This window comes from Manacus vitellinus, unplaced genomic scaffold (assembly GCF_001715985.3).
Source record: "Manacus vitellinus isolate BGI_N305 unplaced genomic scaffold, ASM171598v3 scaffold_51_pilon, whole genome shotgun sequence".
Taxonomy (NCBI): domain Eukaryota; kingdom Metazoa; phylum Chordata; class Aves; order Passeriformes; family Pipridae; genus Manacus; species Manacus vitellinus.
In genome coordinates, this window is record NW_021940620.1 from 2,459,543 (window position 1) to 2,486,378 (window position 26,836).

Here is a 26,836-nt window from a genome sequence, read left to right on the forward strand (position 1 = left end):
AGCCTGTTGCTTTTCCTTAGTTTTGTACAAAGGCATTTAGCCAGATTTATCTGCCCAAAGAAAGATGATGGGGTTTGGCTGTTTTAGGTATAACTGGACTGTGAAATTATAAACAGTAAGAAACTGTACCGTGAATATTCCACATCCTTACCTTTGCACAGCACATAACCACAATTTCTTCGTGTGGTTTTCTTACTGTTGTACAGCAGAGAACCTCAGCCTCACTCCTGCCTTGCCTTTCTTTGTTTCCCTCAATAGTCTTCCCAGTCTCACTGGTTGACAGCGGAGGAGAGGAACCAAGTTTTACTGGATCTCAAAGCTTCAGGCTGGTCTGAGTTGGGTGAAAGAGATGCCATCTACAAGGAGTTCAATTTCAAAAATTTTAATCAGGTAATTACTGTTATACACCACTTTTCATATAAAGGAAATGTATTTGCTTTAATTTCCATACGATCCTGATGGGAAAATATTTGTATTCAGAAATTTGGGAGTATCTTTGTGAGGCCAAATCCTCTTGGCTTTGCCTTGACGAATTCCTCTCTGATTCTGATCTCATTAGGTGAAGTAAATTAATTCTGTTTCATAGTTGATAAGTAGATGATTATAATATTAGGGCCAAGGTTGGTCCTGTGGAATTAGACAAATAGTATTTGATCTCCATTTTTTTTGTTGTTTTCATTGCCAGCATGCGTAAATGAATGCTGGAAATACATAACTGATGGACAGTGGGGTTCCTTTTTGTCAGGGATAAACTTGAGAAAAATGGGTAAATACAAGAACAGAAACTTTAGCAAATAAGGTGGGGAAAATGGGACATGTTTCACCTTCTGAGCAGGAAGACAGAGTTCTGGTACATCCTTGAATGAGCTGTAGAAGATGATCTCGCAGTGTCTTTGGCACACAAACTGCTGGTTTTTATTTGGAGGCAGGATCCTGAGCCACATCTCAAACCCACAAGAACTCGTGCTGGACCATCAGTTACAAACTTGCTTCAGAAACACTGAATTTACCTTGAGATGTGTGTTCAGCCCCATTCCCCTGTAAATTCCTTCCTGAGGAATCATGACATTGCTTAGAAAAAGTCACGTTCCCAGAGTGTGCATTTCCCTTCTGTTTTATTTCTGAGGGAGGGGTGAGTGCTTTCTGGGGAGGGAGAGGATTCCCAGGGGTTTGTTGGGATGATGGCTCTCCCTGAGCCGGTTCTCTCCCTCGCTGTGGAGGGACATGGTGAGCTCCAGCCTGGGGATGCCAAGGGTTTGTTGTGTGTGTGGGGACCAGGAGCTGTTCTCTGAGCTGTTTATTTACATGGCTGTGCCTAAGCCCAGACCAGGATGTTTTAGGAAACCACAGTGAGCTGGATAAACAACAGTTTGTAACTGTGGCTCTTTTTTTCACTGTTTCAGTCAGCAGTCGTGGGGTTAGTAAAGCCCAGGCAGCAGAGAGAAGGTGAGTGAGGTGATCCCAGCCCCTCTGAGCTGGGTGAAAGCAAGAGAGAAAACCACTGCAGGAAGATCCAGCTCATGAGCAGGACAGGGCTGGTCCAGGGAGTATGTTTTTTTCTGGATTGCACTTCAGACCTGAAGGTTACTACAGAGCAAACAGAACCATGTCAGACCATGCAGAGGGCAGTGAAAGGGAGAAGCCCATGAGAGGGAGCTCACATGAGGCCTTGGTGAGATGTGCAGGCAGCTCAGGGCTCGAGCTACCTGCAGGTTTGACATGGTGAGAGAGAAGTGACCCTTGGAAGAGTTGAGATTTCCGACCTTTGTGCTTTGAATATTCGTGAGAGAGCATCTCTGCTGGGTTATTGGTTCAGCACGACTATAAATGCCTTTTGTTTTCCCCAAAGTTAATTTAAAAGCAGTTTTGCCCACTGTAAATAAGTGGGTCAGTTTGATCAGATGGACTTGGGCAGTCTCTGCCAACAGGCAGGTCAGGAGACAGATCACTGTGTGCACCAGCAGGTATCTGGAAAACCCATTGCTTTGACAAAAATTCACAAAGCTGTATTTTTTCTTGATGGTGTACATTAGTCTTACAACATGGGTGCATTTCCATGTGTCTTCCTAATCTGAAGATTGATGGAGCACATATCAGTATAGGAAGTTGAGTTTGTTTAAATGTGCTTATTGATAAATGATGAACTATGCATTTATGCTTCTAGTACATGTTGTCTTACAAAAGGTACTTTAAAAAATTGCCACTTTAATTGTTTGGGAGATATTGGAACAGTCTCTTTCATTCTTGGTTCTTTCCTGCTGCCCTTTTGCAGATGGAGTAAAATCAGGTGTGGGAAAAAAAATCACCCCAAAAAAAACCCCCAAAAAAAGTAGAAAGTAGTTGAGCTGACATGAAAGGTATTTCAAATTTATGTTTTGCAGATGATATTGGTATGATTAATGTCTTCATTGCCTTTTTTTTTATTGCTTCTTGCAGATAGTGTTCATGATGCATGGAAAATTCTGTGGCTTCAAAATCTATGCCAGGTTTACAAAGTCTGTGTATGTCAACAGATGTTAAGAATATAAACACAACTTTTTATTATAAAGTCGTGCAAATGTGTAGACATGAGCTTGGTTTATGTATATTATTTTCAGCATGAGAATGAAATGAAACTTCTGTGCAACAAGAGTTATTTAGATTCCTGAAGCTTTCAGGCTGAGATTAACTTGGTTAAAAGCGATCAGCAGCGAGCTGCCTTTGTGAGGCTGACAAGCTAATGACACTTCTGGCTCAGGGAATTAGTTTGTAACCCACTACTTGAAAGCTCTGGTGCTGTTTGTTAGTCTGAAGATACATTTTCATGAAAGTGGGCTTTGGTGGTGAAATTCTCTGAAAGAAGCTGGAGCCCAGCCTGGGGGCCGTGCTGGAAGCCCTGTGTTGGTTGTGTTGCTGCGGGTCCTGGTGGGCTGGAGGATGTTGGGGCTGGATGCTCCCGTTGCCTTTAGTGTGAGGCAGGCTCCTGGTGGGTGGGTGTTCTGAATCTCCTATAAAATATAGAATACAGCAGTGTGTGTGTGGGGAAACAAACACAGCTCAGCTGTGGAGGAGAGAGCCTTGTCCAGAAGAGCTGTGCTGATGGCACCAGTGCGCCCGTTCCTCCTTAAGCCCTGCAGTTCCTGTGGGTTATTGCCACTGTGGAGCAGCAGGTGGGCAGCAAGGATTTAAAGTTGGAGTCTTTCACCTCCAGGACTCTCACTCTTGTGCACTCACTCAAGAGCCCCCGTGTTGAGTCTCTTTTCCCAAGGAGCTTGTGCTGGGCAGGAACCTCTGGCTGTGAGTGGGGTCTTGGAGAGCGGGTGGGCTCGGAGCACTCCATGGCAAGTCCCAATCCCTGCCACGCATCTGGGTGCTGGTGAGCCTCAATAAACCTCACAGCCACGTCAGAGAGCTTCTCTGGGGCCTCTTTCCCGGGCTGCAGGGCAGAGAAAAGCAGTGAGTAAGGCTTTCAGACCGTGGTATAGTGTCGTGAAGGGACGCTCTTTTCATCCATGTCTTTGTGCTACTGAAACAAAATGTTTTTCTTCCAGTGGAGCAAACTCTCTGCTTCCAGTCTGCTCAAGCAAAATTTGGAATTGGGATAGAAAGTTAATTTACACCTCCAGACCGTGCTGGTAACTTCTCCCAGCATTCCAGGTCAGTTCACCTTGGGAGCAGTGATCCAGCAAAGGGGACAGGCCTGGCTTAAAAATGTGAATTTTTCCCAGATCCATCCGAGCCCAGTCCCGGGCTGGGCAGGCTGTGAAGGGCTGTGAGTGCTGGGTGCCAAGTGCTCCCTTTGGTTCCTGTATCCAGCTACTCACTTCCACCAAATTTGCTGGAACATCTTAGCTCTGAGACTTCCATGTCTCTTGTCAAAGTTGGTTGGATTTGACCGGGGGGTTTAAGGGGCAACTGCCTGTGTGATTGCGTTTCCGTAGGTAATCACACCAAGGCAGCAAATGCAGTTAGGAAATTACAAAGGTGGGCAACTTTGCTGATGGTCAGGTTCAGCCTTTACAGCTGCTTTCTTTTATAGGGTAAGTTTTTAATTAAGTTTGGTTTTTTTTTTAAAAAAAATAAAATAAAAATAAGATCATGTAGGAAGTCTCCATGAGACCTCTAACATCATTTTCTAAAATGACAGGAAATCAAACGCTCTAAGAGTTTTAAAGCTATTAAATACATTTTGTGTTTTGGGGCTACAGGATGGAGGTGGAAGATGAGCCTAAATGGAGGGGATGGTATGGAAACAGTGTGCAGTGAGAGTAGAAGTACATGTGTTTCAGTTCAGTTGTGGAGTCTTGGCATCTTATTTAAAGATGCTCAAAAAACCTAGAACTATTAAATAAATTATTATTCTCACTTTGTATTTCCCTTCCAGATTTGCTATCTCTTTTGGTTGGAATCCAGGAGAAAAAAGTCAGACAGAGCATGTTACGGTAGATGCCTTTTTTCCTCCCTCCTCCTTCTGATGCCAGTTATTTTCCTTTGTTTGTAGGGAGACATGCTCAGATTTGCCCCTTTAAGTTGACATCTTTGTTGTATGATCCCAATTACACATCCAGATGAATTTGGTAGGATATGCAATGAATGCTCTTGATTTCTTTCGATGGCAGTACTTGGTGCCAGTGTAATACAATCTGTCAATCCTTCCTTTTTCTACTCCCAACACATTGCTTTGTTTTCTACATTGATCAAAGGTTGGGAAATTTGTTTTTATATATACAGGCAGTGTATTTCATTGCTGCTTTTTTGTACTTAATCTTTTGGCTGTTTGGCTGAAATACGTCCACGCCTTTCATGTATTGAAAACATAATATCCTTTAACCTACAATCTGCAGAGTTAAAATGAATTTTATGGTAAATATTCAGTTGTGGACCACATCTCCAGCTTTTTATATGCCACAGTGGTCTTGTGTTTTTTTTCTTCTCCATTGTCTGATAGTGAGGTCATTTTCAGTCCTCTGAGAAATTTTATTCCCAGCCAGATGCGGGCCATATATTAAAAGTAGCACCTGTGGCTAATATCACAGCAGCTTACCATAAATTTACATGGTAACTAGGATTATATCTGTCAAGACTGTTAAAAAATGTCTAGATTTAATTTGATTTCCAGTATTGAAGGAGCTCTCCAACATTCTGCTTCATAACTATATTTTAAAAGTTAAAATCACTCCATTGTTAAGTTTTATAGCACTCCCAGTGCCCATTAAGTTGATTTGTTAAATGGGGGTCAGAATAAAGCAAGTTGGCTACGGGAGGATCGGAAACCAACCCATTTGTGACAAATTCAGTCCTCGCGGTGAATCTTCTCAGAACCCGGGGAGTGATTGGATTCAGGTGCAGCTTATGTCACTTGTGTTTAACCTCAAAGCCTGAGCAGCCTCAGCCCCACTGTCACTTCTGCTAATCAAAAGTCAGCCCCATTTCTGTACCTTTTGGGGGGAATTGCTGTTTTTAGTGCAGTATCACTCTGCTCGCTCCCTCAGCCAGGGTTTTGCCTTTGATTGCTCATTGACTGAAAATAAATTATATTTTTTATCCACCTGGTAGGTGCTGGTTTTCATATAGGCTTTCCTAGGCTGCTTCATTTTCCATTATCCTTTGAGTGCCTCTCCCATATGCGGTGATTTGTGCACCTGCAAAGTTATGAAAGTATTTCTGTTGGTAGTTATGTTGTTCACTGACTTCCCGGCGTTTATGAATACAATAACCGATTTGCCATAAATCAGGATTATTTATGGGTGGGTTTACAGAGCTGAGAAAATCTTTGTATCTGAAAATAATGAATTTCTGGCGTATCTGCCTGTTGACATTTTCCTTTATTAGAAACTGATAGTGAAGTCTTTGGGACTGGCAGAGGTTAACCTGCAGGCTGAAACGCAGGGAATGAACTGGATCAAGTGTCTTGGAGCAGAGCACAGTAAAAATATATGATTCTTGGATGGTCACACCTTCCTTGAGTTTATTCTTGGGATGGACTGAGTGAATAACACTCTCACCTCGCAGTCAGCAGGTCAGGGTGCAGCTGCAGGACCTGGACATGGATCCACTTGCCTGGCACTGCCCAGGGGAAGAGGGTAGTGCAGGGTCTGGGGGAAATGAAAGCAGAAATTCTAGGAAGACAGCCTGTTTGAAAGCTTATGAGACTCCTTCTTTGGCCTTAGGGGAGCAAGACATGACACTGGTGCTCTGGTCAGTGCAACCTGTGTTCAGTGATGCCTCCAGTTAACTGGCAGTGGTGAGAAATTATGGTAGAAATATCTGGGAGTGTCCTTGGTGCTGGGAGCTGGGAAATAAAGGATTTGTTTTCTTCCCAAGGCTGATAGTATACAAAACCACAGAATGACAGAATGGTTTGGCTGGAAGGCACCTTAAAGATCATCTCATTCCAACCTCCTGCCAACCTTCTACTAGTTAAGGTTGCTAAGTGATATTTCTCCCTATATTAAACCATTATTTTATAGTTTATAATTATTGGGGTGTGACATTTCTACTTGCTGAGTTTCCCCCCTCCCCTCCAGTAGAGCTGCTGTATCTCCTTTTATTCAGGCCACTGCTGCCCAGTTGACCTTTGGACTGCTCTCCAGTTGACTCAAATACAAATTGCTTTCCTTAAAAGATGGATTTATTATCACTCAAGTAAAAATTATTGCAGCATTTGCCTTATGCTTTTTGCATGCATTGATCTGAAAGCGCGAAAGAAATTATTTGTCAAAATGCCTTTTGGATCTCACAAGCTGTTTCTCCTTTTTTTTTTTTTTTTTCAGCTGCACAAATTGATTGTTTGAATTGAACAGAACAAACGTTCTGTCAGCCATGTGGGCAGGGCTGCTGTATTGTCATACCCAAAGAGGGCAAATGGTCAACTTGATTTTAGCTACAGTTTGGGCACTTTCCTCGTCAAAACTCCTTTGGAAAATGAAGGGAAAATTCAACGGGTTTGAATTTAGTTCAGCAACTTCATTTGGGAAAATACAGGTCTGACTGCTGCTGCCTTTTCTGAAGAAGGTGGTCACTCAGCTGAATTTTTTTTACCTTCTCAGTTAAGGAAAACCGGTGCCTTGAAACTCTTTGTGCATTAAAACTTATTTTTATGGGGGTGCTGGGGCGATGCTGGTTAAACGCAATCTTGCTCGTTTAACCTTTTGCATCCCCCTTGCTTTTGGAGCAAGGCCTGGGTACGGTTCCAAACCTTAAATTGCCTTTAGCAGCAGCAGCAGCTCTCACTTTCTCATCCTCCCACTGCGGAGCGCCGCGCTCGGGGACGTCGCCCGCCGCCGCCGCCGCGCTCGGGGACGTCGCCCGCCGCCGCCGCAATTAAAAATGAACCGAAATGAAACTGCAACGCCCCCGCTTCAAAATTAACCATTACTCACCGAGAGCACATCAAACCCACTTAGCGGACATCCGTTAATCCCGCCGTGAGCCGCTCCGGGCTTTAATGCCCCCTGTTTTACACGTTAAGGGGTTTGAAGTCGCGGGCCGGCGCTGACCTTTCGCATCTGCTCCTCTCGCAGTAGGAATCTCCGCTCGCCGCTCCCCGTCAGCCTGGATTAGCGTGACGAAGTGCAGCGCTTCTGCTGGCTGCAATTTGGGGTTTTGATCAGAATTATTTCTTTCACAAACAATCACGTTTTGGCTAAAGCGTTACATCTGCTCTGCGAAGCCGCCGGCAGGGCCGCGGTTTGTCGGGGCGAGGCGAGCGGAGGGTTTTTTGGGTCCTCTTCTGTAAAACTGGTTCACGTGGTTTTTTTTTTATTGTGGGGAGAGCTCCCCTTCTTCCTCTTCTCCCTGCCCTTTATTCCTTTGGTTTTGTTTGGCTGAGAGCAAAAAGTCGCTTTTGGACAAACTTCATGTTGGTTGTGATGTCTTGGAGGGGTTTGGTGGCAGCCCTGTGCTGAGTCAGCACTGCACTGTTGGGTTTATTGCTAAGGATGCTTTGTAGGAAAATGTTGTTTATTCCTAGGATCAGAGGGAAAAGTGCTGATTTCACGATCTACCCTGATATTTCTTGTGCTGTGATGAGAACAACAGTAGGCAGTTAAATACATGTCTGTGTTGACCAGGGGTGTCCCTGGTTGAGGGAATCTTTACTTTGTGATACAGTGGATGGGTGCTTGTAGTGAGCAAAACACAAGCCCAGAATGTTGTGTTTGTGCACGGGTCTTGTAATGCCCAATTTAATAAAAAACCAGAGTTTTACAAAGGGTTCCCCTTTGTGGTGTGCTCATATGAATTTCTAAAAGAAATTGGATGTTCACTGGAGGACTCGGAATTTTCCTCCCCTCGTGAGCCCATCTCTCCTCTTCCAGATGTACCCATGTAAAAGCAGTGTGGGTTGCCCAGAGAAACTGTTGTGTTTTAGTAAAAAAACCCCATCAAACAAAAAAACTGTGGAGCTTCTCAAAATATTACTCATTGGACATACTCTGCCACTTAGGTGAGCCTTGTTCTCAACAATACATTTTAACTGTGGCTGCCTTTGTCCTTTTCTCCTTGACCTGCTCCTGCCATTCTTCCAAATACCAGAGACAGGAGATGAAGCTCAGGTTGAGGTGACCTGCAGGTCACAGAGGGAACAGTGGGCATGGCAAACCAGGCAAGGGTTTGCACAGAGCTTCAAGGATGCTCTATGTTGTCTGGGAGGGTACTTGGTCTCTCTTATTCCTTTTTTTCCCCAAGGATCCATCACTTCTAGACTTGAAATGATTGATTGCAAAATAATATTTGAATTTTAGGGTGCAATATAAATTAGCAGCTTACCAGTGCTGGCCCAGGTAAGCCTCCTGCTGAGTTCACTGCCCCTGTGTATCATCTAAACTGTTCTACTGTAGGAGATGTCCAAACATTAAGACCCATTCTGACAGCACAATAGGACACCTTCAGCAGTTCAGTTTAGTGAAATAATCCCCTGATTGGATCTGCAGTAAATCCTTAGTTTGCTTTGTTTCACATCTTTAGGTCTTTTTAGCTTCTGGCTTGGCCAAGACCTCTCCAAATTCCCCAAATCTCCATTGTGATTTCTCTGTTGCGTGTTTGAATCACTGAACTTGTCTTTAAAAAAAACAAACTAAACCAAAAATGCTGACAAGACAGTGGAAGATGAAATGGTCATGAGACCAGCTTCTTCTTCTCTTAATCCATCATAAAGCAAAGCCTTTCTTACCACTCTTTGATGTGTTCTTAGGATCATAAAGGGCAGAGCTTTAGAGGATTATCAGAGGCAGGTTATGATTGCCCTTGGACACTCAGCAGAGAAGATCTTGGATATTAAACTGATAGTGTGTGTATCATCTTGGCCAAAAGACCAGGGAGAATTTTGTCTGAGCATTCCTGGTGTTATCAACAGCATGGATGGCACGTGAACTTCTCTTTCATGTCTGCAGGATGAAATCATTCCTTTGCATGTGAGTAAAAAGAAACACTGGGGGAAATAGTGCAGTATTTTGTTCTGCTCCAGCCAGATCTGTTTCATCCAAAATGTGGTGTGATGAGATAAAGAACTTCTCTGTTCTTCTGCACCATACCTGCACTCAGAGTCAGAGGGTTTGAGCACCTTTGAGAAGTGGAGCATTCACTTAAACTAGTTCTGATTTGCTCTGGTTTCCAGCACCTTCATGTCATGGTCTGGCACCGTGAGTCGAGGATGATTCAGGTGCCTGAATTGAGAGGGTTGGAACTGGGGACTCCCTGCACCTTGTTACTGCTTTATTTTTATAGTGGTTGGTGTGATGGCTTTATTACAGCCAGGGGTTTGATTTGCTGGGCCAAACATTTGCTTTAACAAGTCAAATTATCATTGTTCTTTCAGTTGTGCAGCCAAGAGAGTTTATTATTTTAAGTGCCTGATTGCTTTAGCAGGTGCTCAGTTAATGGGGGCTTCACTGTGTTATTTCATGTTTTTAGGTAGGGTGCAAAAAGCTCATTTTAAAAAGTCATGTTTCTTGAAACAGCTATTTTATTTGGTGTAAACCTCATAAGTGCAACCTTTATATTCCATTTTTTAACACAAAGCACACAATAATGGCTTGGGAGGTGCAGAGCCACATTTAGCTGATGATGTAGCTGGAGGATTTATTCCACGTCCTAGTTCAGTTCTGAAACCTGGGATTATGTCCCTCTTTTTTTTTTTAGAATATCTAAGTTAGATATCTACATTTTTTAATAAATAAGATAATATTTATGAGTCTTGGTTTACCTAGAATGTTAAGTGACTGGGAAAAAAAGGGGAAAAAAACTCATTTATTTTGAATATTCATACTTGAAATGATACATCACAAATACCTTGTTCTGGGTTTGGTTGGAATTTAGGGTATCTACTTATTTTGCAGTAGTCTTTATGGACAACTATAACCATATTTATCTACTTATAAGCAAATGAATGTATTTTGCAATATGGTTGTATTGACACTGAAACTTTTATCACTCCCAGGAAGAAGTTTTTATGCTGCCTTAAGACACCTCCACGTTCTGTCACTTCTACTCCACCAAGTCTATAAATCTTTTTGGTGGAATAGGTGATTAATTTTGGTGTGAAGTCTGTTCATTGAATCACCAAGAATATTATCTGTTGTTCTGTTCATGAAACCCAGGTGCAATCACTTACCATAACAAAAAGGAGAATAGGAAAAAAGATCCTCAGCACTGAGGCTGCTGGAAAAGCCAAGATGTGATGAAGAAGGCAATAGGTGAAACATTTTGTATTATATTATCACCAGTGAGGGAAAAAAGGTCTAAATTCAGCAGTTATTAAAATCCTGATATAAGCAGGCTTTAGGAAAGATCAAGTTGAGGTTTGTTGTGCAGATTGCACACAAGGGTTTTTCACACTCTTGGAACTCGAGAGGAAGAGCAGAGCAAAGCAAGGAGCAGGATTTGAGTGCAGCTTTAGTGCCCTCTGCCTTCCTCCCAGTCCCTTGCCCTGCCCTGAGCCGTGTCCCTCCCCTGAGCAAAATGCTCCAGTTTGCTTTTTGGACCAGTTGAATCTCAGATGGGGCAAATGGCACTTGCACCTGCTTGGTGACTCTTAATGGCTTTCAGCTGAAAGAGGGTGGGTTTATATTGGATATTAGAAAGGAATTCTTCCCTGGGAGGGTGGGGAGGCCCTGGCACAGGTTGCCCACAGAAGCTGTGGCTGCCCCATCCCTGCAAGTGTCCAAGGCCAGGTTGGATGGGGCTTGGAGCAACCTGGGCTGGTGGAAGATAGGGGCATTAGAACTAGATGTTCTTTAAGGTCTCTTCCAACCCAAACTATTCTGTGATTCTGTGATGTCATAGCTTAGGTCCCTGCTGAGCTGGGAAGATGAAGCCTTGGACTCAGAGAGTTGCATCTCGAGCATCATCAGAGCTGTGTTGTGTCAAGAGCCACACTGGGTCTAGATGGTGCTGAGTGAGTGTAAACCTCCCTTTGCCACAAGCAGCACGGGCTTTCCCTGGGACAGCATTCCTGGAATTGCCTTCTGTCATCTCCTGCAGCTCTTGACATTGTACTGGTACCTGTGAGAGAACCGTCCCCGCTGAGGCAAGGCCGTGCCTCCCAGCTCTGCTCCTCTCTGCCTCCACTTACTCTTCATGTTCCTCAAATTGGGAAATCATATGACAATAAACAGAAATACCCTCAGTGAAGAGAGAAGGGGAAACTGTTGTTTATCTGGTCAGGTGGTTTAGATTAGCAGTGATGCTGGTCTGTATTATGTTACTTTAAATCATAGTGTCCCAACAGGACATAAATTATGAAGATTGTTACAGTATGTTTCATCCAATGTAAGATCAACAAATTGGAATAATTTTTTTAATAGGAAAATCAGTGCTTTGGCAAGGTTATTGTTGAAGAATTTAATTTAACTTGAGCTTTGCTTGCATTATTTCTTAATATATAAAAACTATTTGCATAATGTACAAAGTATAAACATTTTTAGAATCAAAGGCAAGAATGCCTTTTCCAAGATTACATAGAGTGGCAAACTACTTAGAATAGATCAGTGTTTGTGCTTTTGCTGTCAAAAATGTTTGATATAGAGCTGGCAAGCTGGTTTCTTCACAGACATAATTGTAAACAAGTGTTGGGAGACAGAAACAGCATTCTTTGGAGAACGTGGTGTAAAGGTTTGCACATTCACTGCTGCAGATCTAACACAGAGAGCAATGTTTACAGCCAGAATAGGAATATAAATAAGTAACTTTTTTTAGAGTGCAAAGCAGCATTACACTTCTGTGTAAATGAGGTGTGCAGATAAGTACTGGGGATGAGAGGGATCAGCTCTGGATTTTTAAAGAATATTGTAAACACAGAAAAGCACAGACAATTCAGTTGGAAATGGGAATTGTGGGGGTTTTCACAGTTTCAGATTTTGCTATGAAGACAGAAATGGCATCTCAGTCCACGCCAGTATGTCTGATTATTCTTCTTCCATCCCTTCCCCTCATGAGTATCCTTCAGAATCAGGAGCACTGCTTTCCCCAGTCATGAGCGATGCTGGGGAATGGGAGGGTTGGCTCTGTTCACAGTATTTTGCTGCTTGAGCTATTAAAGGGGAGAAAGCCAAATTTCTACCAGTGGTTTGTCAGGTGGTGTTCACCTTCAGACCCTGCTGGCTGCCTGTGACAGGATGGGGTGAGATGGAGGGAGTAGGGAGTTGCAGGCACAACGCCTGAACTGCCAGAGGGACATGAGTAACCTGAGTTTTACTCTATTTTGGGACTTGGTTTAGTTGCATTTTTAATTACTGTCCCACTGTTTGTGGAATGATATTAAAAAGGGGGAGAGCAATGGAAAGATGTTCATCTGATTTACGTTGTGGATGAATCCAGACACAGCCAAAAAAGAAGAGGAAAATACCCAATGCCACGTGGATCCAGTGTCCCTGAGGATGGTTCAGGCAGACTGATGATGCCAACAGGGAAGAATCCTAAAATGGGCACATGGTTCTGGGAATGAATACCTGTTCTCCTGTGCTGCCATCACCTTCCTACATACTAGTTAGATTCCTCTTTTTTTGTGTGTTTTAACCATATTGTCAGTCTCAGATGAAGAGATGTGACAGATGATCAGATGAAGAAGATGCTTTGTGAGATGATTTTTGCATATTCATATGATCAAAGTCTTTAGTAATGGAGTAAATAGAATTAAAATAAACTAATTAAAATAAACCCTGCTTTTTTCATGAGAGCACAACCCTTGTGACAAGCTAAACCTCCTCATTAAAGAGCTTTTTCCTTTTATCTGCTGGCCCATAGCTCACTGTTAGGTAATAATGTCAGCTGGATGTGTGAAAGCTTCTGCAGTTTGGGAGTGAACCTTAATGATTTAACTTTATTGTTCTAAGTGTCAAACTGGTGAGGAGAACACGTGTTCCTGGGTGTTTTTTTACTCGGGTGAGTGGAGAGCAAACGTGTGAGGCGTGGTCATCTCCTGCATGACAGTGCCACTGTAACTCGACTAATTCATTAATTTCCCACTGATAAATGGTACAGATGCAGCCTGGGTGGGTGGGGAAGGGAAGACAGGTAGCCCTTACACTGCAGAAGGTCGAGGTTAATGCTACCTCCAGCATTATAATGACAGATGGGAGGCAGAAACCTTAATGTACTTGCGATTAGCACGTGCTTTCCTTGGCTGGGCGTCCGAAGGATTTAAGAAGCCCGAGTGCACACTTCATTTTAAAACAAACAAATAAAAAGGGTGTGTGGTTATATCGTGGAGCCTTTCAGCTGTTTTTTCTTAAATATCTCCACTTCTGAGTCAAGTACTGTCAGCTGCTTCCTCCCGGAGATGCGCGGGGGTGATCCATCACGGGGGGCTCGCGGTGGGTGATGTATGAGCACGACACAGCGACCTGTGGGCCTTTGATGTGTAACTCATCAAGATAATGTTGGCAAGCATTGTACAGAAAGCAGCATGTTTAAAAAGTATTAAGATGAATGGATTCCTCGCTTAAGGAGTGTGAAAGGAAGAATAATAGCAGATTAGCTCCGGGATCCCGCGGTTCTCCCGGAGCCGCACGGCGCGGAGGGGAGGATGGAATTTCATCTTTCCTCCCACTCCTGACAGCAAAGTGTCTGGCCCTGGTTTTCCCATTCTCAGGAAACAGGAGTCACATTAAGTCTTATTTTGTGATGGAGGATTTTATCACTTCCAAAAGCGGTTTGACCAAACATTCTGAGGTAGCTGGATTTTTTTAAAGTTTGCTTTTGGGTTTTTTCCACTTCGTGGGGTTAACTTGTTCTTCCAAGAGTAGCCCTGATTTTTATCTCATGGAGACATATTATGGCTGGTAGTGTTTAACAAACATTTTAGATGTGATGTTACGACTAAAACAACATTATTTTTTAGTTCCTTCTGAAAGACACGAAGGGAAGAGATGTAGCAGTGCACCCAAGGCATCTTGTCCCTGCAGGATTGCTTCACTCCTTACTTCTTCTATTGCTCTTCATGGTTCATTGTAGGACTCTGCACTCTGCCATCATTTGGGTGATGTGATGTACTTATGTAGAATACCCTGTCTGGGTGCTGTTTTAGCCCAAATGTCCTAAAAGGGTTAGTTTGAAAATGTCTGTCTAATATGCCTGTCACTGAAATACCAGAATACTTTATAATATTTAATACATCAAAGTCTCTTTTAATACTTTTTTGTGGCTTCTAGAAAATGCACGTATCCTTTTTTTTCTCCTCTCTTTTTATTTTTGAAGGAAAAATCAGAAAAAGTTCTCATTAGGGGCACAGGGGCTGCAGATCCCTGTTAATAATATAGTGAAAGTCAAGACTTTGTTGGGTCTCACTGTCATGAGTAAAGTGCTTGTCCCACTTTCATCAAGAAATGTGTGATGGTCTGATAAACTCTGCCCACCAGTGCAGTCTTGACAATGATCTTGCACTGCAGACTGCATAACAATTTTCATTATTTTTAATTAAAGTTGAAGAAGTGCAGACTCCTGCTCAAATTAGGGTTGGTTGTGTTGCCGGAATGCGGTAATTACTTTAATTGATCACAAGATAGTTTCCTTGATCACCAATTAGACCAAATTACCGATCAAGTTTCAAGACGTGAAGAAATGTCCAAACTGATTTTATGTAATAGTGTTTTCATATCTAATCAAATCTAAATAACTTTTCCTTCCAGAGCCAGTTGTATTTTCCCAAAGAAAGGTTAAGGCTCTACAAATACAAAGGTGATTCATAAACAATAGCGTTCCAATTCATTTAATTAGCAAGGGAAGCATTTAGGACCTTAATGGAGATTGCATTGGTAGTTCATTTTCCATAGCTCATTTTCTTAGTGGGAGATGCTTTTTGTGTGTAATTAAACTAAAATGCAAGGAGTAAGTTGCTGTGGGTGCAAGGAGGGAGAGCGTCTCTGAGCAGAGCAGGGCACAAAGGGCGGGCTTCGTCCTTCGCTGGGACACCAGACTGGGGCTGTCGTGGGCAGCTGGAGCAACAAGCAGCAGGACCTGTCCTGGGGAGGGTTCTCCATGCTGGAATTTATTCCTTTTCGTGAGTTGGACAGCCTCAAGCTGAGCAGTCTTGGTAGGATGAACAGTTTTGAGACCGATGTCCGTTTTATCCAGCTGGAGACTTCACCGACTGCAGGGAGCAGGTAGTGGACTGGTATGTTGGTGCATGGACTGGGAGGATTTGGTGGTCCACTGGTGGGGAGGATTTGTCACCTGAAGTCTGAAGGAAGGTCTACAGAGCAGATTAATTTTGCAGACTTGTTTACTTGTGTAATTCTCTCTGTGAGCCTTTGCTGGATAGATGATTGCTGTCCCACAGCCAGTGACTGTTTGTGCAGTGCAACCTGGGTTTGTATCTGGCTGAGTTCCTGGGATGCACAGGCAGACCCCAGAAGAACATCCAAAATCTAGTAGGGGTTTTTATAGATTTATTCTTATTTTTTCCCTTGCTGTTTGCTGGCTGCAGACACATCACTAATTTAAACTTCTGGGCACATTCCTGTGTATAGATTGCTGTGTTGGAAATAGCATTGCCGTCAAGGCCATGGACCCTCTAAAGACCATTTAAATCAAGTATCATTCAGCACTATTAATGCAGAAGTTTTCCAAATCATTGCTAACATCTGATGCACAACTTGCAGCTTTCTGCCTCAAAGCATGCTGCTGAAACGTGGGCGAATTTTTAAAAGTAATTGTTCACTCCAAGTAAAACTAAACCGAGCGAGAGCTTCAAGGGAAGTTAGACTTTTCTGAATTTTGGTATGCTCCTGGGTCAAACTAAAAAAAAGCTTTTTAATTGCTGACAGTTTGGTGATTTCCAAATGACAAACCTCATTGGAGTGATTTTCTCTGATTATAACGTTTGCATTCATTTGACTGGCAAAGCGACCAACAAAGTCATACTTCATCCAGGCACCGATTCTTTTTCCTTTCCTTAAAGGTTTTTGTAATTTGTGAGAGGAAAAAAGACTTGAAACTATTATCAACCATTATATGTTATTCATGGACCACATGTTTGTTTGAAATGGCCATCGCTTGGTGGAATGCGGGCGATATACATTCTCTTCCATAAATTAGCACTAAAAAACTACCTAAATCAGGTAGGGTTTTGTGGAGCTTTTTGTATTATAATCTGAACCAGACTGTGATGTGGATGTTCTTCCAGCTTTGCATCTTAATTCAGGTCCTGAACCCCATGGATGGAGCTTGGTATGAACAAAGCTCGCTGCTGAGAGGCGTCCTGCTCACGCTCCCGGGCCCTTTGGGCCCCGCTGCATAATTGCATTCTTGATTTACATGGACATTCTAATTTTCTTCATAATGCAGTGATTTGCTCTTAAGTATTTTGGCAAGGGCCTGTTATTATTTTCTTTTTGAGCCTGTGATAAAACCTGTGTCCTGGGGGAGTGTGCCGTACAGAACGTAGGGGCAGAGGATTGGAAAGCCTATTTAAACTCATTTTAAGGGAAAATATTTCTCATAAAGCAGAGGGTCAAACCCACCTGCTGCCTTTTTCTCCCCAGTAAAATAAATAGCAAAATAGTTAGGCAGAAGGATGTGTTTCTGGTAGCAGTGTTGGGAATACTGTGGCACGATGCTTAATTAGAAATGGTGCGTTTCTAAAATGCAGTAAGGGAGAGGAGGTTGAAAATCCCTATTGGATGCTGAATGTAAAATCAGTGCTCCTCTGCAATAGCTTTGAGTCCTGGAGTGAATGACACTGAGCAGAGTGATTTACCAGGGTCTGCAGGGCATGATTTCAGCAGTTTTGGGAAATGCACCGGTGGCATGAGAAGCCGAAATGCTCCTTTAACACTGAGGTGCTGCCTCTGTGGCATCTCGAGGAGTTTTTGAGATTTTGGGTGAATCTTGCCAATCTGCTGCCAGTCCTGGCAGGTAGAAGAGTATTTTCCTCTTTGTTCTCTCTTTCCCTAGGCTTTTGGATTCATGACCCGGGTTGCTCTGCAAGCAGAGAAGATGAATCACCACCCAGAATGGTTCAATGTCTACAACAAGGTAACCTGTTCACCAGCCCTAGTTACTCCCATGGCAAGTTAAGGAGACCAAACCACTGGTCCATTCTCTCTGCCTTGTTTGTAACTTGTCTACAAGATACAGGAATGAGAAGTGTCATTATAAAGAGAGTTGAGAGTTTAAAGAGATGCTGAGATTTGCAGTGGTGGGGAATGGAGAATGAAGCTCTTTGCACCTTCTGCCAACTGTATGGTTTGGGCCTGTGGCTTCACCTCTCTGGGCTGAGATCTAAAAATAAAATAGAAGCCTTTAAGCTCCTATTTAGCCAACCTGAATAAATCACTCTTTTGAAACTACTCAGCAACTCTCCTTCCTTTCTGTGCAGCAGGTCGGGAGCTCAGTGGTGTAGGGTAGCAGACTGTTGGTGTGTTGGTACCTAAATGGGAGCCTGGCAGTCTCAGTTTAGGTGTGATTTTTTAAAAATTTTAGGCTCCTATGTCTGAACATAGCAGCTTATAAAATTTGTTTATAATATTACCTAACTGATGGTGGTCTCATATTTACAAGGGTCACAGGGATTACTGCAGCCCTCGAATGAAAGGTGCTGTGTGAAGGGGGAAATTATTGCTCTCCCTTTGGTTTTATTTTCTAATACTTCTCATTGCATTGTATCACTTTGTTTGTTGTAGCATTTGGTGAATATATGGCAATCCCCCTAAAAACATACTAAAAGAAAAGAAAGGACATGTGGATGAGCAGCCTGCAGCAGGACATCCCACCTCTCCACACAGCTGAGGCTCCCAGCACGGGCTCTTCCTCATCAGCCCCTCAGGTTTAAGGGACATTAAATGGTCACTGGACAAAGTCGTGATCACCAACTCTTCATGATTTTCATGGCTTTCTAGAATATTCAGAATTTGTAGTTTTTTCCTCTTCTGTCTTCCAAAAGTCTCGATCAAAGGCAAGACAAAGTAGTGCCCAACTTGGCATCTGGCTCAGTCTAGACAGACCCACGAGGCAGCCACGTCACAGCAGTGTGCACTGGTCTGGTTCTTGTTTTTTTAATTAACCTGCGACAAGCTTAACAATTTCTTCACCTTCAGGGTGCTGGTTTTTAACAAAACACATGAGCCCCTGACCCAGCTCTTGCAACTTGGTCACTGGCCCAGGTTCTTCATGGAACCGATCCGTGGAATTTATTGTAAAGACCGAGTGATTTAATCAGACACCTCTTCTTGGATGAAGCCCAGGAATGTAAAGCCTGTGTTATTCTGTGAAGGGGCTCATTTTGGTGAGATTCCAGGCTCTGTTAAACCTCCTCACCTACAGCATCTTCTGGTTTGCCTGAGCAGGGAAGGTCCCGCTCTGTCCTTGTCAGTTCACTGTGGAGACACACAGCATTCCCAGTGAACTCTGCCTGTATGTCAGAGATCAAGATGACTTTATAATCCCTTTCTTTTGCTTTTTGACAGGTTCAGATAACTCTGATTTCCCATGACTGCGGTGGGCTGAGCAAGAGAGATGTGAAGCTGGCTCAGTTTATTGACAAAGCTGCTGCCACGGTTTAACCAAGATGTAAATTGCTCTAATGCAGTGTCCACCCATATTTTTTGTTTAAATGGTGTCCCTCTGTACTTGTAACCCTGATTTCACAAACCCCTTGAGACAAGATATTCTGTGAAAAGAGTGGCTTAGCTTTACTGACCTTTAAGGCCTTAGTCTTGAGACCCTTCTGGATGCCTGTGCTTGTCCTTTCCTATTGCTGGCTCTGCAGGAGGATGCAGCAGATAAACCAGCAATAAATAAGTTTTGAACATATAAATAAGTAAGTTTAGTAACTAAACCAAGCTGGAATGAAATTGGGAGCCCACCCACATGTGTCAGTGTTCCCCAAGCTTAGAGGAGATTGTGGCAGCTGCCATGTGATCTTACCCCATGCCTGGCCACTTCCCTCCTATAGATTTGTACCTCTCTGCACTTCACACAGGGTAAGAGCAGCTCAGCCAGGTCAGTCCACTCTGGCTTGGTTTGGGTTGGGAGGAACCTTAAAGCTCATCTTGTTCCACCCCCTCCATGGGCAGGGACACCTTCCACTAGACCAGGTTGCTCCAAGCCCTGTCCAGCCTGGCCTTGGACACTTCCAGGTGCAGGATTGGATCTTGCAGTTGCCGAAAACCTCAGCTCTGGAACAGTAAATACAAAAAAATCCCGGTGAGCTCCCGGCACTCACATCAGTAAATGAAGCCTGCTTGGCTTAAGTGCTTGGCCAGGTCAGTGCTCAGCACCTTGCAGGACTGAGCCATTATTTGTGCTGTAGTGCTCCAGTACCTGCAGGATCAGCCCAGAGCCCTGACCAGAGCTGCTGGCGGTGAAGGAAGCGGCATTAGCAGGATTCTGGCTAAGCTGGGCTCAACTGAACCTGGGCTCACCCTTCCCTTTTTTTTTCCTGTAGCTTTAATTACTCATTGCAAACATTGTGGCGGGAGCTGCAGATCCCACTGTCAAGGTTTAAAACCATTCCTTCCGCGGTTTCCAAGTCTTTGTTTTTATCCCGTGATCCTTACCCAGACAGATTCCCAGTGCGGGCAGGGAGATTTCACCCTGCTCCAGGCTCCCAGGAGGGCCTCTCTCCCTGCAGTCCCACTACTGAGTGTCCCCAGCGTGCTCTGTCATGCCTTGGGAGCAGCTCCGGGCTCGGAGCTCCTGGGAGATTGACACCTCCGAAATGCCGGAGCGCATTGCTGGGATGACCCCGGCGGCACAGCCACCGGCTACTGAGAGCTGAGGCGCGAGTGCCAAACCCCGTGTCGGGGGGATGTGCGAGGTGTGTGGTCCCTCGGGTATTTCGGGCCGCAGAATGCCACGAGCTGCCACCCAAGCGCTCGCCTCGATGAAATAAGAAAGGTATTTTTTGTAAATCCTCATGTGCTAATTAGTCGCAGGAAGCGAGATGTTGGGGTTTGTTGTCAGAAACCCTACTTGGGATATCAAGTTAGTACCTAAAAAGAACCCAAATTCAGGCTGCGTGCTCAGATGTCCTTCTCTCACAAGTGCCTTCCCCCGGTGGAGTGGAGGATTTCCCCGATATGGTTTGAAAATGGTCACTGTTGCGAGGAGTGAATAAAACTAAAACAAACAACCAGGCTGTGATGTCTCCTGTCACTGGTGGGGAAGTGAAATGAGCTTCACCCAAAGTTTTGACAGCATCTCTAATGAACTGTGAAAAGCCTGCTGTTAGGAATTGATATATAACTGTGTGTGCGTTGAATAAAACCAATAAAATCAAATTCCTCTTTTGTAATTTGTTTCTTTATTATTGTACATATGTGACAAAGCTGTTTAGTTTGGAGATAAATTTAAGATAAATAATATTTAGTTGCTGGGAGGTCTTTGGTTTAGAATATTGATATTTATTTACATACTCTGAGGAAAAAAAATCCCCATCAACTGATTCAGCTCGGAGAGCTGCACTGTCTGGCTATGGCACAGAGCTGTCCTGGGGGTGTTGACAATCCTGATCTGCAAAGAGGCAAAAATACTCAGGAAAGGGAAGGATGGCTTTGAAATGCTTGAAGTTCTATCATCAGTGCTTGTTTAACCATAATTTCAACCATAATTTAGTAATTTTTTGTTAACTTCTGGGGCATCCCACAGACCTGCAAGTGAGGTGAGCATTGCTGTGTAGTACTAGGGAATAAACAGCTTCCACTTTCTTTTCCAGTGAGTGCTGACTTGGGAGGCACTCTCACAGTGAAATCCTGGCTCTGCAGATGCCATAAAGAGGATCTTTCCTTATACAAGCACCTTTTATTTTGGGGCTGGTTTGGTTTTTAGACAGGTTTCCCATCATATCTGAAGTGCGGCCCCAAAGTGCACTGAACTTCACCTCCCACCCTGTCTGGGCAGCATCCCCAACTTTCTGCAGAGCTGGGCAGAGGAGTTCTGTGATGCTGGGGAGCCCTGACCCACCTTCTTGTAGCTCCCTAAATCCACAGCAGGCAGCTCCCAGCCTCTCTGTGCTCCCACATCTCCCCAGCTCCTCCCCACCTGTATGTGTGCGGCCAGCACGGGGTGCCGGGGGCCATGGGGAGGGGAGGCACAGCCCCCCTGGCTGAGCTGGAACTTCACAGCAAATTTAGACAGCAAGGATTTAGTGACAGGTGCTGGATTTGGGCCAGGAAACTCAGCCTAAGGCTCCTTCTCTTGTGAAGAGCATCATCAGCCCAGCTCTGAACTGAAGCAGCCAGTGTGCAGGGGTTGGGTCCCTGTGCTGCTCTGGGATGTTACAGCTGCCCAAAATACAGCTTCCTCTGCTGTGCTGGCTTCTCCTCAGGTCAGCCTGGTACCTGCTCCCTGTGAGCCCACAAAGCTGCACCCCAAGGCAGCGTGTTGCTGCTCCTGCAAACTAATCACTAGTCAGCTCACGACTGCCAGCCACCAGGTTAAACACTCCCCTGGAGTTTTGGGGTTTTTTTTTGCTTTAAGACTAATTGTGGATTAAAATATTTGGATAATCCATCAGAAACAACCTCCTTGCAGGCAACTTCTCTGCGTTGAGACTGATATAACTCGCTGTGTCCCCTCCACCAACCTTGTCCATGGTGTATGAGAAATGCCGTCCCTGGGAGACCCTCCAGTGGTGCTCTGTGGCCACAGGAAATTAAAAAAGCAAAAACTCAAGGCTGAGAGATGCCTGCAGTGTGCTGTGTGGTTGGGATTGGTGCTCAGCTCCTGTGAGGCTGGAGATCAGACCTTCACAGGACTGTCTCTGAAACAGGGCCAGCAAATAATCCCTTTCTTTCCCCACAGTGGGAGCTCAGGTCCAGTAAACTGCAAAAGTCATATTGAAAGGAGAGGCAGTGGCATCAGATGTGCTGCAGGGCTCTGGGGATGGGCTCCCACAGCTCTGCAGGAACATGTTAGAAAGCAAAAGTCTATCTTGGTGTGTGAGTCACAGCTCGGTCTGGCTGCACAGGGATTCCTGCTGCCCTTCCTCCTCCTGCCTGCCCAGACTGCAGACCAAGGGGTGGTGGTGGAGTGGCTGAAGAAGAGGTGGGTTTTCTGTTAATTAACCTCTCTCATCTGGAGCAGTTTGGACATTAGAAGGCTAATGAGGACATGTCTTCACCCAGCTGCCTCTCCAGGCTGGAAGGACAGACTGATGTGGTTACTTTTCAGATTGTGACACGTCCCTGGCTCCAGGGTGGGGCTGGAGGGATCACAACATCCCTTGGAATGTGTCAGGGCTTCTGTGCTGGTGACCACTGCCTGTTCATTGGTCTTGTCTGGAACCCTGGGGGTTCAGCAGAGCAAAACCACAGGGTGGATCCCATGGCAGTTTTGAGTTGGTTTATGTTCCCTGGATGGGGCTTGGCCCAAGGTCAGGGGTTCTTGCAGCATCCCTGGTTTTGGGTGACGAGCACAATTCCTGAGTTTGCCCAATCCCTGCTCCAGCACTGCCTCCTTGCTCAGTCTCCCAGCCTGCCAGGTCCTCAGCCCTGTCCTGCCTTTCCCTCCTCCACGGGGCTTTTCAATCCTGCAAAACATAACTTCGAAAACTTTGCACTTTCTGCAACTTTTTACATGTGTGTGCATCTCCTCTGGCCCTTTAAGCCTCAGGTTAATGAGGGGATTGTCAATTAACTGAAGTTAATGAGTTCTTCTGCATGACCTACTTTCAGTTTTCACCATTGTTTGCTCCAAGAAACAAATATTTGTGGCTCACTCCAAGATGCACCTCGGGATTAACCAAACTCGTGTGTGTCCTGGAACAAGTGCTTGCACAGCGTCCAGACTTGCAGCACAGAGATGCTGACTCGTGGAAATGGCAATTGTTAGTGCTCTTTCTCCTCAGGATCCAAGGAAAGGAGCAAACACGGACGTGAGTGTCCTGCTGACATCAAGGGCTGTGTTTATGTAAAAGCTGCTCACTCTGAAGATCTGTTGCAGACTTGGGCTGTGGTGAGGAGCTGACAACTCGTTTGCAAACGAACTTTGGAAGGAGCCCAGGCTGCCAGTGGTTGTCCAGTCAGAGCCAGCCAACCCACATGGACTGCAGGGATGCTGGAGCATTGGGAGAGCAGAGGTCTGTGCTTGGGCTCCTGCTCTGCTTCCAGACCTGGTGGGTGCACAAAGAAAGGAGGGTGACCCCCCTTTGACAGCTCAAAGTCACAGTTTTTGCTGTTGGACACTGGAGCCAGGTGATGGGGGTGTGATGGTCTCCATCCCACTGCTGGCTGCTCCCACCTTGGCACGGAGGCAGGCTGGTCCCTGGGATGCTGGGAGGGATCATACCCAGTGTACACACACCTACTCCCCCTGGTAGGAGCAGGTGGGGGCCTAAACTTCCACCCAATAAATTAAGAATAATCAGTGTCTACTTGTTATACTGCTAATGCTGGAATTTGATTTACCCAGGACTTGGCCCTGGAGCTTGCCTGTGTGGTTTCTTCTGGAAGTGACCTCATAAGGTGGTGACATCAAACAGCAAGTTCCACCCTCCCACTCACGCTGAGAGTGACTTGGGGAAGGTAAGAAGCACCCAACTGTTCCATGGATCCATCATGCAGGTGGCACATGGAGCATCCAGATCCCTCCAGGGTGGATGAATTACCTCCAATTTTGTTACCAGATCCTTACATTACCTATTTGAGGCTGTTGCAAGGTGTGCTTCCATGTGCCTTGGCCAGGAGGGGATGGGGGTCTGGCACCCACGGCTGCTTGGGGTGGCTGTCAGGCCACTGTCCTTCCCTGTGCCATTGCCTGCACTGGCTCAGAGTTTGGATAAAATGCATTTCAGCTTCAGATCCCTTTGCCTATTTGACACTTACCATTCTTAAAATGCCATTGTCTGGTCCTTTCCACAGCAGCCCTTTCCCCCTCATGGTTTTGGCTCAGCACCCTTTTAATACTCAATTTTCACATTGAAAAATCTCTTTTGGTCACACTCCTTGATTTCCTTGTCTTACACAAGGCAGCTACTGTAGGCAAACCTCTGAGCCTTAGTTATATATCCCAGTAAAATATAACCAGACCTGGCTAATGTCAAGAAACCCAGTCATGAGCATCTGAGGTTTCCAAGAGCTCTGGCTGCAGGACCAGGCTCCCTGCAGGGAAGTGAGTGGCACGTGCCTGGCACTCTGAGGCACTGGCACAGGTTTCCCAGAAAATTTGTGGCTGGCCCATCCCTGGAAGTGTTCAAGGCCAGGTGGGATGGGGCTCTGAACAACCTGATTAGTGGGTGGCATCTCTGCCCACGGCAGGGGGGTGAAACAAGATGGCCTTTAAGGTCCCTTCCAACCCAAACCATTCTGGGATTCTGTGACCTCAGGTGCCACCATCCTCCTCATTGCCTTCCTCCCATATGTCTTACCCGTGGACAGCACCACACACACCCACTGGAGGGGACAACCAAAGGTTTCCAGACCCTCCACATCCTCCAGCTCACCAAGGACACCAGTGGGATGAGTGTGGAGCACTGCTCCACACTTAAGTCACAGCAGAGAGGGGGGGATCCAAGCCCAGGACTCTCCTGTACCCACGTGTCAGGGGCTGACTGGCCCAAGAGGGGCTGATGCTTGTGGTAGCCCATGAAAAAAGGTGAAAATTAATAATTCCTGATTTTTTACGAAGCCCATGGCTTGTCCATTGTATTTCTCCTCAGTTTCTCTATCCCCAAAGGAGGGGAGAGATTTTTGTTTTTTACTACAGCAGAGTAGACACACACACAAAAAAAACCCCATATAAAACATAGGTCATGTCCTATTCTTGGTCTGTGTGTATTTTTCTCTCCAGCACACCATCTCCTACTTAGTTTTCTCCTGACGACTCTGGAGGTTTATTTTTCAGCAAGGAGCTTATGTGGGCAATGAATGCTCAGCCAGCATTTCTGCCTGTAATTAATTGGCTGGGTAGCCCACCAGAAGTGGGATGTTTATTGGCACAGGGCTCTTATAACGTTCACTTCTGAGCCTTCATTCCTCTAGTTTGGATCGTAAACTTCACTTATCACCAGACTTTTATATGTTAATTATTCTGTGTCGCTGGGAGAAGGGAGGACACGTAGGAGTGCGTGAAATAATAAATAATTTAGGCACGGGGGATCAGATGCTCTGGTTTGGGCTGACTGATTATAAGAGAGAAAACTGATGCATGGCAAAATTGGGGAGATTTAAATCAGGGTAGGTGTGTGTTTGTTGGTTTGAGCCTCACGCCATGCACTCGTGGAACTCACTGCCAGGAGATGCCTCGTCTGGGGACCACAGGGAAGAAAACCTGTAGGATAAGATTTGGCACCATTGCCCCCTGAGACACTTAAAACATTGAGGTGCTTTGAAAAAAATCCCAGTCAGCACAAATCTGCCAGTTTAAGAGCTTAAACGCCTTTGAAAACCTGGGCCATGCAGCACTAGGGTTTGATGGAAGTCCGTGGGACTTAACACCTGAGGGACTGGGACCACTGGGAAATTGCATCCTGGCTTTGGGAGAGAGTGCCTAGAATGGCATTGCTGGGGGAAAAATGCCAAAGAGAAAAATTCTTCAGGGTCTCACAGTCCCTTCCCATTCCAGGGGTGCTATAAATATCCTGCAAAGCCTCACCAGCTCCAAGGGCATTTGGTACTTGGCTTTGTGTCCTGACCTGAAGGGACAAGTGCCCTGAGCCACTTGGCATCCCAAGAGACAACACCTTTTTGCCTAAAATTTGTTTAAAATGCGCTAGAACCATCTAAATGCATTTTGCTGAAGGTGCAGGAGGCTGTTTATGCCTCTGTGTGTATTGTTATTTATTAATTGAAGCCTAAATTAGCCCTCAACAGGTTAGCAGTATTTAATGCAGAGAGCTCAAACATGCAACACATTCTTGGCACGTTTCCCTTTATTAATTAAAAACCTCTTTAAAACACTCTGCCTTCCACCTTGGAGCAATAAATTTCCACCTTGAGGAAATAATTTCCTTGTTGTATTCCATACAGAGACGTTCTGTTAGCTGCAATCCCCATTTCAGTGTAGGCCCCATTCAGCCTTATTTCAATTTCAAAATAAACTTTCAAAATGCCAGGTTTTTCTATTAAAAAAAAAAAAAAAAGAAAAGAAAAAAACTAAAAAAGAAAATAATCAACTTTTCTGCTTTTTAAAAAATATATTTGGGATTAATTCTGATGCAGTTTACTGCTTGTGCAGACTGTGAGCCACAAAGCTCCCTCTTAATAAGAGCTCACAGGACTCTGCAGTGGTTCCTGAAGCAGGAGAAGAAGCTTTGCTGATCCAAAATGAGCTGATGGCCCTGCATGGGAGGCACTGGCCTGCCTGCAGTTGTTGGGAGTGTTTTACAGCCCCCCTGCCACCCCAGCTCTGGGTGGCTGGTTTTCTTTATGACCACGTGCCCCAGTCCAAACCTGCCCGACCTCATGACATAACTTGGCAAAAA

The 26,836-nt window shown here is 44.9% G+C and overlaps 1 protein-coding gene across 2 annotated transcripts; it reads left to right on the forward strand.

The window, feature by feature from the left end:
- Positions 1–240: 240 nt before the first annotated feature.
- On the forward strand, positions 241–20,696 carry PCBD2 (pterin-4 alpha-carbinolamine dehydratase 2). 2 transcript variants are annotated; one of them, XM_018081136.2, is made up of 3 exons: positions 241–390; positions 17,371–17,451; positions 18,882–20,696. In XM_018081136.2, the coding sequence occupies exons 2-3, from the start codon at positions 17,383–17,385 to the stop codon at positions 18,975–18,977; spliced, it is 165 nt and encodes a 54-aa protein (XP_017936625.1). In that variant the 5' UTR covers positions 241–390; positions 17,371–17,382; the 3' UTR covers positions 18,978–20,696. The 2 variants fall into 2 exon arrangements, with proteins under 2 accessions (XP_017936625.1, XP_017936626.1); XM_018081137.1 differs by lacking the exon at positions 241–390 and adding an exon at positions 11,269–11,374.
- The last annotated feature ends 6,140 nt before the right edge of the window (positions 20,697–26,836 follow it).

Coding starts and splice junctions, on each gene's coding strand:
- PCBD2 (XM_018081136.2), top strand. CDS start 17,383: ATGACCCGGGTTGCTCTGCAAGCAGAGAAGATGAATCACCACCCAGAA. Junction 17,452..18,881: donor GGTTCAATGTCTACAACAAG/GTAACCTGTTCA, acceptor GCTTTTTGACAG/GTTCAGATAACTCTGATTTC.